The sequence below is a fragment of the Mercenaria mercenaria genome, unplaced genomic scaffold, assembly GCF_021730395.1.
Source record: "Mercenaria mercenaria strain notata unplaced genomic scaffold, MADL_Memer_1 contig_158, whole genome shotgun sequence".
NCBI lineage: Eukaryota > Metazoa > Mollusca > Bivalvia > Venerida > Veneridae > Mercenaria > Mercenaria mercenaria.
In genome coordinates, this window is record NW_026459565.1 from 52255 (window position 1) to 67589 (window position 15335).

At 34.1% G+C, this 15335-nt stretch overlaps 1 protein-coding gene across 1 annotated transcript in view; it reads right to left on the bottom strand.

Annotated features, from left to right (window-relative positions):
* LOC128551709 (uncharacterized) overlaps positions 1–13422 on the bottom strand; it is a gene marked incomplete at both ends in the record, with an annotated part of 62658 nt that extends 49236 nt beyond the window's left edge. The window contains one exon of the mRNA XM_053532626.1: positions 13252–13422. Within this exon, the coding sequence (XP_053388601.1) occupies positions 13252–13422 (171 nt within the window). The remainder of the gene's footprint in view (positions 1–13251) is intronic.
* Between the last annotated feature and the right edge of the window lie 1913 nt (positions 13423–15335).

Consider the following 15335-nt stretch of genomic DNA (forward strand, 5'->3'; position numbering starts at 1 on the left):
AAAGGTTTCAAAAAACCTGTAACGCATGTTGTGCAAGCAACCTCTGTTGGTGATTTAATTGTCAAGGAATTACAAAAAGCAAATAATAGTAGAAATAATGAGGAGGAGGATATTAATATAAGAATAAATAAAATATTGTCAGGATCTGGAGCTTCAGCCCAGCGTAAACGTATTAACAGATTAATTTATAAAAAATAAAATAATATATTACATACATGTTTAGAATAAAACAGTATTGTGAAAGATAATGAACTAACTCCTATTCAATTAGATACAGCTTTAATATCAGTCCTGGGAAATAATGTTAAACAACAAAAAAGTGGATATCATTTTACAATTAATGATAGAAGTTCATATTTTGATTGGTTTAATGGTTATTTTGAAGTAAGTTTTAAAGTTAATAAACTTGCTTATGGTAATAATTATGCTGATGGAGATCAAATTGCTTTAACTAATAATGCAGCTTCAATAATTGATCAGCTAATAGTTAAACGAAATGGAAAAATTGTCTATGACTGTAATAATTTATACAAGTTAATAAATGTAAAAATTTTAGTTGAACTATCTAAGGATTATGCTGAATCAACTGGAACAAATGAATTTATTTATTTAGATGCTACTGATGTTGCTGAAAGTAGGGATGATCAAGCTGGATATAATAAAGGTTTTGCTTCTAGAAAGGCATTAATCCAGGGTGGTAATAATGTAAATGCTAAAATTCCGTTGAATAATTATTCATTTTTTCAGGGTTTGGAACAAAACATGTTACCACCAAGTCAAATTCAAATAACATTACAATTAACAAATGATGATGAATTAATTTATAGAGCTAATGCTGCCGATGCAGGTAGGGTAATTGTAACTAAAATAATTTTGTGGGTTCCACGTTTAATTTTTAATGATTATGGACTAAATTTAATTTCTGAAAGATATACCAATGCAAGGTGGAAATACCTTCGTGAAATGATGACACAATCTTCAGATACTCAGCAGAGTACTATAACGTTTAGAATAACAGCTGGTGTAACAAAACCCGAACATGTGTTTGTTTATTTACAACGACCTGATAAAAGTAATTCACAAGAACATAACCCACATTTATTAGATACATTTAAAGTTAATGCAGCAAATAATAATTGTACGTTGGAATCTTGCCGTCAATCTTGCCGTCTTGAAGTTGGTAATGGTGTTTTTTATCCCGAAACAGAATATACAGGTATATCAAGAATTTACGATGATGTTCTTAATTATTCTTATAAACAAATTAATAAAACCACTGGAAGTCTCTTAAATAGATCAAATTTTTATAGTTTGTTTGGATTTGTTCATTTTAACTTAGAATTTAAAACGGAAGGAATTGCAGAAGATCCTTAGCATATTACATTAACAGTTAAATTAAATATTCCGCCAACAGCTAATATCCGTGTTTACGCAATTGTTTTGTATGAAGAAACAGTTGAAATAAATTCTGTTAGAAATGAACTTGTTATTGTTTAAATAAATATATATAAAATATATAATGACATCAAATTATATTGAATATAAAGTAAATTTAGCACAAGCCTATAACAACAAGATCACAAATACTTTTAGATTAAAACATGAACAATTGCGTGGAAACTTTCCTTTACTTTTAACAAAAACACAAATTAATCAAACTGAAAAGTCTATTAGGAATAAGAAGGGATTAGAAATTACAATTTCAAAAAAACAAATGTCCAGTCAAGGTCAAAATGGAGGATTCTTGGGAGCTTTGGCTGGTCTGTTAGGCCGGACAGTACTTCCGGTAGCTGCAAATATAGCTCCAAAAATATTAGGGTCGTTAGGCTTTGGTGCTCTTTCTGGTCTTGCCAGTACTGGTGTCAGTAAGTTACTTGGAAATGGTATGATTTCGGCAGCTAATGATAAGTGAAATATAATATCACCATATCTTACACCTAATCAAAGAAAACAATTAAGGGGAACTGGTGTAATTAAATTAACACAAAAACCGAAACAAAACGGTGGCTTCTTAGGTATGTTAGCTGCTAGTCTCGGAATACCTTTGATTACATCCCTTCTTAGTGGAAAAGGTATACAGACAGATTCTCAAAGAAGACCTTACAGACGAATTACTATTGTAAAAAAAGTAAAATTTATAAACAAACCAATTTCTAACTTTGAAATTGAACAATGGGTAAAACAATTGAAAATTAAAAACTTTAGGGGTGTATTTAGTAGAAATAATTTACCAAAAACAAAAGAATCAAAGACAAAGTCTTCGGTCGAATGTGGAATAATCAATTTAGATAACTCTGTCGGATCCGGAACACACTGGGTATGTTATGTAAATAAAATATACATTGATCCATTCGGACTTCCTCCACCAAAAGAAATAATCAATTACATTCCGGATGTAAAATACAATAACATACAATATCAAAACAAAACAAGTGTATTGTGTGATTATTATTGTTTATTTTTCATAAAAATGTTACAAGATGGTATAAACATTTATGATTTATTGTATAAAAAAACTAATAGTAAACAATGTAAAACAATTAAATAAACAATTATAAATCATCTTAATAAAAAGGGTTAAAAACTATTGTAAATTGTTTTTCAGTCCGGGTGTAAAGTTTTTGTTAAGGTTTTTAAGATATTTTGAAAGTTAAATATATATTTTCTCAGTACTTTATCAAAAACGAAATGTTTTCACAGTAGTTTGTTAAAACCTGTGGTTTTTGAATTGGTCAGCATTGGTCACTTTGGACTGAGGGTGAGGGTCAATTTGGGATCAAAACGCCCGCTACCTTATTTTCCTATACTACTAAGGACCATAAGGCAATGCAACGTACCAACTATCAAAAGCCTAGGCCTTGCAGTTTCAGACAATAAGATTTTTGAAGTGTTTCCTATATAAGTCTATGTAAAACTTGAGACCCCCGGGGCAGCGCCTCTTTTCACCCCAGCGTTATAATTTGAACAATTTGGTAGAGGACCACAAGACAATGCTACATACCAAATATCAAAGGCCTAGGTCTTGTGGTTTTAGGCAAGAAGATTTTTAAAGTTTTTCCCTATATATGTCTATGTAAAATTTGTGACACCCGGGGCGGCCCTCTTTTCACCCAGGGGCACAATTTGAACAATCTTAATAGAGGACCATCAGATGATGTCACATACCAAATATCAAGGTTTTACGCCTTGAGGTTTTAAACAAGAAGATTCTTAAAGTTTTTTCTTTCGGCTGCCATGGCAACCAGAGTTCTGCATGAAATTCAATTGTTTGAACAATGTTAAAAGGGAGACACCCAAGGATCATTCCTGTGAAGTTTGGTGTAATTCTGCCAAGCGGTTTTTAAGAAGCAGATTTGTTTTAGAAATTGTTGACGGACGCACGACGCACGACCCACAAAGGGGGCTTTCCCATGAGACAACAGTCTTCATGACCAACGAACTTTACAATTTAATCGAGTAGTGAAAACTTTTTGGCAATCGATATGATTACAAATGTTGTTTATTCTGGGAATTACACTTTAATTTCAATATTTGGTTTGTGTGTAGTCACTTAAATGTTACTGAATGTTTTACTGATGGACTTGTAAAAAGCCTTGTTTCAATAAGGAAATATGAAATAACATTACTAAATTTGACAACTAAAAGTTATTATTCCACACACAAGTAGTATTCAAAAGATAACAAACAAACATAATACGGCTTGTTTGGAGATATTCCTCGATTAAAATCGAAGTGATATTGTTTTGTCATTGACCGTGTCCGATTTTCTGTCGTTCTGAAGCCATAGCTGTGTATTCAAAGGTCATATTGAGTTAAAAAAATGTTATCGTTTGTATATACAGCTGTTCAACAACAGAAAAATAGACACGGGCAATGTCAAAACTATAATCCTCCAATTCTAACGGGGAATGAATATCTAATAACATGACATTTTCAATTTGATAGTTATCTTTTAGAACATGTGTGATACTAATTTTAGCGGTAACTTTTAGTAATCTATTTTCATATTTCTTTATTCAAACTGTACTAGGCTACTGTAACGAACTTTTCTATCTTTCAGTAAAACTTTTTCGTGACTTAACACACAACAAAGCAAATATTCAAATAAAACAGTAATTTTAAGAATAAATAAAAGTTGTAAACATAACAATTGCTACAAAGTTTACACTACTCAGTTCAATTTCATAAGTCTTTTGGCCATGAAAGTTGTTTCCGAACGGGAATATTCCCTTTACATTGAAAACATCGTATACAGCTAATGACACTATGTTCAAAGGCTATCAGACATGCAAAAAAGATAATAAAAAAAGCTATTGTCAAATGACCCTATGCTCGAGGGCTATTTGACATGTAACAATAAAGATAAAAAGCAATTGTCAAATGACCCTATGCTCGAGGGCTATTAGACATGTAACAATAAAGATAAAAAGCAATTGTCAAATGACCCTATGCTCGAGGGCTATTAGACATGTAACAATAAAGATAAAAAGCAATTGTCAAATGACCCTATGCTCGAGGGCTATTTGACATGTAACAATAAAGATAAGAAAAACAATTGTCATGGAAAACAAATACCTTGCTGATAGCTAAAAAGAGTTAAACACCCTAAAATCGAAATGTGTATTGGCTCCCACTTTGGTTCTTAGCGCCTTCTCTGTAGCGATGGCTCCTTCTCTTGGTCAGAAATGCACACATGTGGGTGAATCCCATCAACAAATTACGTAGGTATTTCAGTAATAAGACATTCTTTTCAATAAGATCCATACGATGTCTTTGCAGTCTCCGACTTTTGTAAATTAGGGCGAAATATATAGACATATGTCCACTTTTGGTTTCGAACCAGACCTATTTCACAACTTTCAAAAGTTCTCAAGAAATGCCTTCGCTCTGCAGATCGACCAGCATACATAAAAAGTATTACTATTTCTGAATGGAACTACATTGCCCCTTTCCTAAATGAAGTCTTAAATTTTTTACAGAAAGTAAAAAAAAAACTCATCCTCTTTCTTTGTTTACATTTCTTGTATAGTTCCGGTCAATAGCGCCGCCTCAGAAGTATCACTGGTTCTTTTTTCAACTCACCTCCACAAAGAGAGGGAGCCAGTATATACAGGCCGTTTCATGAGGACCACAATATGCTCCAGGTGTCGAAAGGCAGTAGAAGTTGATGGCATAAAGTGTGACAAACAGTGCAAAGACTATATGTTTGTTACATCCTTAAAATTGGGTGGCAATAACACACAGACCTGTGTTTTGGATGGTCTCTTTATAATGGTTCTGTTTTTATCTACTATCAGCGATCTTCTGTTAGCCAGCTGGATGGCTTCCTCGCATGAAGAACTCAACACCCCGAGTGAGGCTCAAACCCACTTTGGCGAGGGGCAGATGATTTGAAGTCAGCGACCTTAACCACTCGGCCATGGAGGCCCTCGAAAATTAAATGGTAGAAATTGCCTATTTTTGTTTTAAAAAATGCTGATTTCATTCATAAAATATAAAATATATTATAAACTTATACTTCTTTCTGTTATAAACGTATTGAAACGGTGAATTTACGTCTACTAAAAGATGACGATATTTGCCGATGTTACTCTACGAAATAAAACAAAGATCTTAAAATTCATTTTTATCCATAATAATATGCCTTTTTGAATAACCAAGATAAGGCAAAAATATGTCTAGAAAAAATTGACATTATTCATCGAGATTATCAAAGACTTTGGAAACCTGTTTTATCAAACGTAAAAACTTAAACAAAATATTTTTAAATCACGTAAAACTATTGTATACTAGTCAAATATAACTATGACTCATGCCAGTCAAATACAGGTAAGCCCACTTTGATATATTACCCAATCGGTAGCTAGGCATTTCTACCAGTCCGTCATTAGGTAAGAAGACACTTCCAAAATAATTGCCGATGGCCATTCCTTGAAGTCGCCTGAGTTTGACATCAGTCAGTGTATATCTTAAATGTATTTCTATGCAAGTATTTATTTGCCGATTTGAAGCATAAAACAATTCGTAATACGGTACGTGCATGTACAGATTTTATCAACGCTATGCAAATGGCTGCCGAAAAAACAAAGTAACGCTTTGCAGTACTGAGCTGTAAATTCCAGGTGTTTTGAAATTTTCTTTTAATTTCCTTGTAGTATGCGTTTATAAGACACATCCCTCTCTCTGGTCTTGAAATATGACTCCCAAAATGCGTCTTATAAGCAAAAATAGACAGTGAAAGGGGGTCTAGGGCCCCAAATGGCAAAAAAAATGGGAGAGGCTACTGACCAAAATTGATGAAGTTGCATCAAGCAGTTAATGAGAAATTGTTTAAAGGCACTTCTATATTTAGGTCCAGTGGCCACTAAAAGGGGATGGTTGATGCCCCAATTTATTAAATTTGCCAGAGGATTTTACAATGACATTACAGATCAATTTGGTGAACATCAGTCTAGCGGTTCATCAGATGAAGTTATTAAAAGGTTTTTCTATTTTTCGCTCAAGGGGCAGGGTGCCCCCATTTGAATAAATTTGGCAGCTGACCTTTCAATGATGCTACAGACCAAGATTGATGATTCATAAACAGGCTCATGAGAAAAAGTTGTTTAAATGTAATTCTTTTTTAGCTCTAGTGGACCCTAAAAGGAACCAAGTTACCCTATTTGAATAAATTTGGGACCTTACATGGGTGCTACAGACCAAATTTGATGTGGTTCCGTCAAGCAGTTTATGAAAATAAGTCATTTTAAAGGTTTTCTGTTTTCAGCTATGATAATCCCTAAAACTTGATACAGGACCATATCAGAATTATACTGGACCATTAGTCCAATTCTGAACAGTAGGTTCAGAAGATATGGCCATCTTTAGACAAATGTTGACAGACAACAGATGTTGAGAGATCACAATTAGTGCCCTAAGTTGCTCACCTACCATGATTACTTGACCTTAAATATACGTATGACATAATGAATCATGAATGGAAACAACTTTGTTTTGTTTAAAAATGATAAAGCCTCATTTTGAAAAAAGATTGAGAGAGGATGCTACAGATCTAGTTTAATGAATATATGCCAAGCAGTTCACTTCAAGCAAAGCAAGAAGTTAATATCTTAAAACTGCTTATTCAACTTATAACCATCTTACGTCAGTCCCACCCAGTGTACACGAGCCGACACACACTTACTGTATTTGTTCAGTAAACCCACCTGACAAATTAATGTTGACTGGCTAAAAACGGCATAAAGCTATCCATATTTAGAAATGATTACAGGTAGACGGGTTGTACATTATTTCTCTTCGCAATCTATTTGAAACTAACATAGTCAACAATGTAGATTATGGATCCCTTACACAACTGCTGAATACAAGCACAAAGACTTTATTCAATGTGACCAAATGACCAGATGGATTGCCACGTTTGTACAATAAAAATATCCCTCCGTTCATTATTTCATCACGGGCGGACACCTGGGTAGAACCAATGACCTTCCGTAAGCTAGCTGGATGGCTTCCTCACATGAAGAATTCAATGCCCCGAGTGAGGTCCGAACCCACACCGATGATTTGCTTAACCACTCGGCCACGGAGGCCCTGCAATTTTATATCTTCTGTACTTCTGACAATAGTACTTTTTAAAGACATATACCTTCTATCAGCCTTTCTCCATTAAAGCTTCATTCTGCTAAGTCATTTTATATTCCTCGTACTAATTTAAATTCTACAGCTATCTTTCGTAATAATTTGCAAATTTGCCTCTCACCTTTAAACTCTACTGTATTAAACAATGTCAAATAAAACATACAAATTTTCCACAAAGATGTAGAGGGTACCGTTCTATTAACAAGTGCAATTGTTAGAGGTGCGGTTGTTGCAATCATTTATTGCAAAGATCTACTGTCACTCCAAATGTTAATGGAAGACCTTTTAATGTAAAACTAAATTCTGACATAGATTGAAATACTTCCCACATGGTTTATGTACTGACGTGAAACGCGCCCAATTGTGGTATTCAGTATGTTGGCCAAACTGGGCGATCTTTGAAAATTCGTTTCCGCGAACATTCGTACAAAATACGTAGTCGGAACAAGTTTACTACCTTTTTATATCAACACTTTCGTAAATCTGGCCACACTTTTGATCAGGTAACAATTTAGCCAGTAGAACAACTCGTATATGATATAAATTCCACCTTTAGTTTTAAAATTAAAGCCAGACATTTAGCAGAATTCAAATGAATCAAAAATTTACAGTCACCGTTTCCGTTGGGCTTAAATGATAATATATATCAAGAAGGTAATATTTCTAAAAACCCTGATATTGATATATTTTCTATTTTAAGCATTAGAAAACGTAAATCTAGATCTCATGGAATAAGACGCAATGGTTATACTGAGTGCAAATCTAAAGTCAATATGTCTGTTGCAGACCTTAATTTAATTCTTTCAAACTCTGGTAGACACTCGATGCTTTCTCGTCTCACATCTTTATCTGCTCAGTCTCTTAAACAAGAGCTGTCACAGGAGACAGCGCGTTCGACTATTTCGATGCTGGATATTGACATTCGGTAAACTGAGAAAACTGGAGCTGTCACCGGAGTGTTTAATGACTCAAATGTGGATGAAGATATTGGACAATAGCTTAAGTCTCAAAAAATTAAATCAGTATAAAAGGAACATTATTCATGGAAAACTTCTGCAAAAGTAATGCACCATGTGTCATATCATGCGGCTAATAATTCAGAACAACTATTTTAAGTTTTAATAAAATGTATTTAATAATCCTGGAGATACAGCAAAAGTGCATCGCAACTTGAACTGGAAATTCTATTAGTAAAAAGAGGGCATAACTCAGAACGTACTGGTGCCGGCGTTATCGAACTTGTGTTGTATGATGTGAGTGATGATGTGGAACAACCATTTTAAGTTTGATTTAATTCATTTAGTTACAGCAGAAATATAAAAAAGCATCAAATTTAAAGTAAAAAGGGGATATAGCTCATAAAACATTCGTGCCAGAGTGACTGACCTTGTGCCATATGATGAGGATGAGGATCTGGAAAATACTAATTTAAGTTTTAATCAAATTCATTAAGTAATGACAAAGATATAGTGAAAGTGCACCACAATTAACCTGAAATTCTAAGTAAAAAGGGGGCATAATTCATGAAATATTGGTGGAAGAGTTACGGCCCTTGTATCATATGATGTGAATGATGATGTAGTACAACTATTCTAAGTCTGAATCAAATCCATTTGGAAATAACAGAGATAAAGTGAAAGTGCATCAAAATTTTAACCTGAAACTTTAAGTACAAAAGGAGGATAAGTCATAAAATACAGGTGTCACAGTTATGGCCCTTGTGTCAAATGATGTAGGTGGTGATGATGAACAATTATTTATTTTAAGTTTGAATCAAGTCCCTTGTGAAATAACAGAGATATAGTGAAAATGCAACAAAATTAACATAAAATTCTAAGTACAAATTGGGCATAATTCATGAAAAATTGGTGCCAGAGTTATGAAACTTGTGTCATATGATGAGGGTGATAATGTGGAACAACTATTATTAGTTTGAATCAAATCCATTTAGTAATAACTGAGATAACGTGTAAGTGCACCAAAACTTTAACCTGAAATTCTAAGTAAAAAGGGGGGATAATTCATGAAATATTGGTGCCAGAGTTATGACCCTTGTGCCATATGATGTGGGTGATGATGAGAAACAACTATTTTATGTTTGAAGCAAATCCATCAAGTAATAACAAAGATAAAGAGAAAGTGCATCAAAGCTTTAACCAAAGTGCGGACGCGGAAGGATGCAGACGCCGATGCCGACGCCGGGTCGAGTAGGATAGCTCTACATATTTCGTATAGTCGAGCTAAAAACTAGACGTGGAAGTCTACGACGACCAGTATGTTAATCAAACAGATCCTTTTTACAGTGTATCATATCTTATTCAAAGTATACACAACATATTCTCCGTCCACATATCGACACTCAATCTGACCATGACAGACATTTCCTTAAGATATGTTTGATGAATAAAGGTATTGACTTCATCGATATACCTAGTATATTTCGGGATAAACGTTCCATTGATTCTGTGCCTAAATATTTCAGAAACTCTGAAGTTCCGATTATCTGTTATAAATATAAAACACCTGTAAGAAATATTATATTCAATTACAATAAAATTGTTTCAGACCTAAATGTATATACAAATACTCCAACTTTCTGTGAATGTAAATACGTACTCAAAATTTTGCTATTCAGATGCAGGCCATGTCATCACTGGTGATTTTGATATTATCAAAGACAAACGTGTTCATAATTTATTTTTTAAAAGGCCTAAATACAGAATTCCTTCAAATATTGACTTTGATGCATGTCGTGGTCAGATTGCAGAATCCATCGAAACTTTTTGTGTTAAATGGTGCCGACGCGAAAATGCTGATCCAAATGCATTATCGTCTTGGAAACGAAATATCTTTAATATTGTCAATTCCCGTATTAAATTTTATAAAACAAATGAGCACCTACTTCCACCTAAGCCCAAATTCACTTTAGGACATCTGAAAAAAGAAATCCAAGAATTTCATTCTAAATATGTTTTAGTTCCAGCAGACAAGGCGGCTAACAATATTATCATCATTTGACGCCTACATTATATAAATGTTTTACGAAACGAACTAAATAGTACTAAAGCTTATACACTGAGTACTTCTGTTGAACAACATTTGATCACTGATCACATCACTGAAGTTTCCAATTTGAAAGTTCGTATAGATGACCAGCAAATTAAACTTCCTACAATGTACTGGATTCCAAATTTACATAAACAACCATATAAAGCTCGTTTTATCGCTAATTCAAGCTCTTGTACCACCACAAATACTTACAAGTTATTAACATCATGCCTTACTGCTGTAAAAGCCCATGTGAAAAGATATTGTGACAAAGTATACGAAAACTCTGGTAAAAACTTATTTTGGTCGGTAAAAAATTCTGGCGAAATCCTGAATAACTTTAGAATTAATAATTACAAGGTGTTTTCAGTCAGTACATACGATTTTTCTACTTTTTATACGACTTTACTACATAACGTAATAACTGAAAAACTAACTGCCATAATTCAAAAGACTTTTGCCAGGGAAAATGCTACTTTTTTCTCGCTTGCAATTTCGATAAAGCATTTTTTACTAGTTGCACTGTCAAGAATTATACTATGTGGACCTGTGACGAAGTTTGTAAAGCCCTTTCCTTTTTATTAAACAATATTTACGTCAGGTTTGAGAATGCAGTTTTCAGACAAGTAATTGGTATTCCCATGGGAACAAATTGTGCACCCATTGTCGCAGATTTGTTTTTTTATAATGTTTTGAAAGAGGTCTTATGTTGGGCTTTTCTCCAGATACACAGGCAGACGTTATTCTTGCAATTAATAATATATCACGCTATCTAGATGATATACTTAATATGGATAATCAGTTTTTTGCACAGTTGGTGGATACTATTTATCCCCGGGAGCTGCAGTTAAATAAAACTAACAACTCAGATACTACTGCTTCATTTCTAGATTTACATCTCTCTTTTTACGACAATTTTATACATACCAAAATTTATGACAAGAGGGTTGATTTTACTTTTAGTATTGTAAATTTCCCCCATTTGGATGGGGATGTACCCCAGACAACATCTTATGGGATATATATTTCTAAGTTAATTCGGTTTGCAAGAGCGTGTAGTCATGTTGAGGATTTCAATAAACGTAACCAATATATTACAAATAAGCTTCTTCAACTATCGTAATTCAGATTTGGTTTTGAAAGACAATAGCAATTTAAAGACACTTCCGTTTTTATGGGGATGTGGTTTACAAACTTCGTAAGATTTTGTGTCATGACAATTTTCCAATTGTATTTAAAATTAGTAAAGTCATTAAACGTTTTATTAAAAGAGGCTATGACCCAACTGTTTTGAGACACACCACATGTTTGGTGTTCAGAACCTTTTACAGTTGGACGCTACGCTTTCCTCTTTGATTGTGTCTGGCGGAACAGGTGGAGGACTCTATCATTAGTAGTTCTTTATTCCCACCAGGACTGAGCTATTTTGATTTCCGTCTTCTGGCCTGTTTCGTCGGGCCCTTATGCGTGTTGCCCTTGTTGCTCTGTCTCTTCTGCAAAGGCATTGAGTACATGTGTTTTAGGTTCTTAAGGATTGCATTTATATATATATATATACAAGAGCATTTTTGTGTTTTACATTACATGCCTTCTGTTGCCTTTGCGTGTTAGGGTTTCACCTAGCGGGGGTTTCTTTTATTTACACTGTCCTGTGACGTTGGAACATGGTGGGGGTAAGAGTGAGGTTAGGTGCACCTTAAACCGATTTAAGCTCCCCAGTGGTGGTTTTGCCATTGACCGTTCCAAGGCGATGCCCCACTGTGTTCCTTTATTTGTTTGTTTTTTCCTTGCGTGTTTGCGTTGTGTGTGGTGTGCGTGTGTTGTTCGTGTGTGCGTTTGGGGAGGCTGCGTCTTTAGAACGTGGCTTTTCCTGGATATTCATCCTTGTTTTTCTGTATCTAAAAAGGATTTCTCTCTATCTGTTCTGGGGGCTTTGTCTCACTCTGTCCCTCTGGTCAGATCGCCCTGTGTCTGTACTAGTAGAGGATGAATTTTGCGCCCTGTGTGGCTGCGTTTGCTGTATGTAAAGCGCTTTTGAACGTGTTTATCATGAAAAAGGCGCTATATAAATCTGGTATAATAAAATATAATAATAATAATAATTTTTGATTAATCGAAATAACTTCAACAATTTTTGTAGAAGGTCACATAAGGACTATTTGTGTGAAATCATTTTAAAATCGGGCATGCAGATTCACGCAAGATTTTCAATGTTTCTGCTACATATTTAAAGAGAAAAGTGAATCGGAATAATTTGAACAACATTTGTATGATTGAAATTATTAAGAATCGGACAAGCGGTTAGGAAGGAGATGTCGTTTGAATATTTTTCTAGTTTAAGCTCTGTTGGCCCATGCAACCAAGCAAAACCGTTTGAACAACTTTGGTAGAGGACCACCCACGAAACACTCAGGTCAAGTTTAATCAAAATCTATTCAATGGTTTTGGAGGAGATTTCGTTAAAAAAATATTGAAGACGGACACAGCCTGATCACAAAAGTTCACCATGAGCACTTTGTGCTCAAGTGAGCTAACAATCTTAATATCATTTTTTGCCTATCTTACCAACATGTTTCCTATCTGTAAGAAAGCATTCCAAAATAACTTTCGCATCTGTATGCTCTGGATTTCCATTATATACAGCAATCTTACATAAATCATCTATGGACCAGCTACATGGGCTTTGTGCAATACCTGCTGTTGCCATTGTAACTCTAGTAGGTTTCACTGGCAGTTCTGAAACAAAATGACAATGTAAATACTGATTAATAAAATATCAAATATTCTAACAAGACCCGATTTGTATTCCTATTAAACAAAGAAGGCTGAAAATTGTGTGTTATTATTCAACAATTCGTTTTTCCGACGTCACAATTATTACGTCATACCGTCAGACGGCATAGCGGCGCCTTTGAAAAGAAATCAACAGAAATCGGGCAAATATTAAATGGATATTGTCAAGAACGTACATAATATTTCTTGATAACGTGTTAGAATCGATATAATATATCTCAAACAGTGATTTGCACGTGAACAAAATCACTGTTTCTCGTTTAGATGTGCATTATTATATCACTCGGGCTGCGCCCTCGTGATATAATTCCTTCGCATCTAAACTCCAAATAATGATTGACAAATCACTGTTTTGGATATGTTATTTCTTAAATAACATGTAATCAATTTGAATATAACCTAGGCTATTATATAACTAGTGCTTAATTCACCTGTTTTTCGTGAATTGCTGCTTTATTCTGAAAGACACAGATAAAAAAAATACACATCATTCAATATTTTGCTAAAATGTATTTTTCTCATTGTAAAAATCAGGCAAAATCACAATTTCAAAAGCAAAATTGTTTCACTTTTACATTTTTTCTACATGAAATAATGTTTATATGCTAAGACATCCTAAACAAGAGCTGTCCGCAAGACAGCATGCTCGACTTTTTTCAGTGCTTGACTCTGAGTGCAAGAAAAAGGAGCTTAACCAAATCAAATATATAATCAGAGTTATAGGGATTGTTTCTTCTGGTGTAACCTTTGATAGTAAATAACTTTTTTAAGTTCAAGTCAATAGCTTTGACAGTAACAGAGTTATTGGATGTTATGTAAAACTTTCACTAAAAACGGCTAAGTTATAAAGGGGCATAACTCTTTCAAAATTCAAATCAGGAACGGGGATTGTTTCTCCTGGTGTAGACTTTGATAGCCAGACAGACAGACAGGTGACTTTATTTTCCCACAAGGTATTATACAAATAATCCGTGAGAATATGCAAATATGTTTGAATAAAGCCAAACCTTAGTAAGTTCCGATAGGAATCAGACTAAACGAGTACAAACAATTGTTAACATGCACATGTATATGTATCAAGGTGTAACGCATTTACTCCCTTAACTCAAATACATAATAAACTTACAATTGTTAACAACTGCTAGAGAACAAGTAGGGAAAAGAAATGTGTACATCGTTAGCAAAGGCATAGTAATAAACACACACAAAACGGATTACAATAACATATTAGGAACTGTGACATCGTAACGATTTAAACAATAGAGTGGGAGTACGTGTTTAGGTTTAAGTGACCTCTTATTCTATTTTAGATGATAGAAGTAAATAAAGAAAAGTCCTAACATATATCAATAACAAGCGAATTTGAAAAAGGTTAGAATATTTATCTTCTTTTTTTTTTGTATTATATTTTTTAACTGTAAAGAGAGAAGGCTACGGTTTTATTTGCATTCGTTGGGCATTGTTGAAATTTAGAAACAATAATTCGTAGAAATGTGCAGAGATGCGCGAGCATATTTACGTCTGTTGACTATATAATTTGTCGAAATGCATGATCGTTGTCCTGAATATTAGAATCACACAGGTATCTATTTCTTTTCTGCCTAAATTTTTTATAACTACGAAAACAAGAGCTCGTAGAACACGAACTGCCCCCTTGATCCATTCAGTAACCGCACAAGGAACAGAAATTATTGGTCACTCTGCATTGTACATATTGACGTACTGACCTCAAATGAATAATTAAGGGTCATTTACCAGTCATGAGTGACCTCTGTATCAAATGTAATCTTAGATCATTCTCTAGCTACTTGGCAAAAACTGTTCTGGGTCAATGTGACATTGACCTTTGACCTATT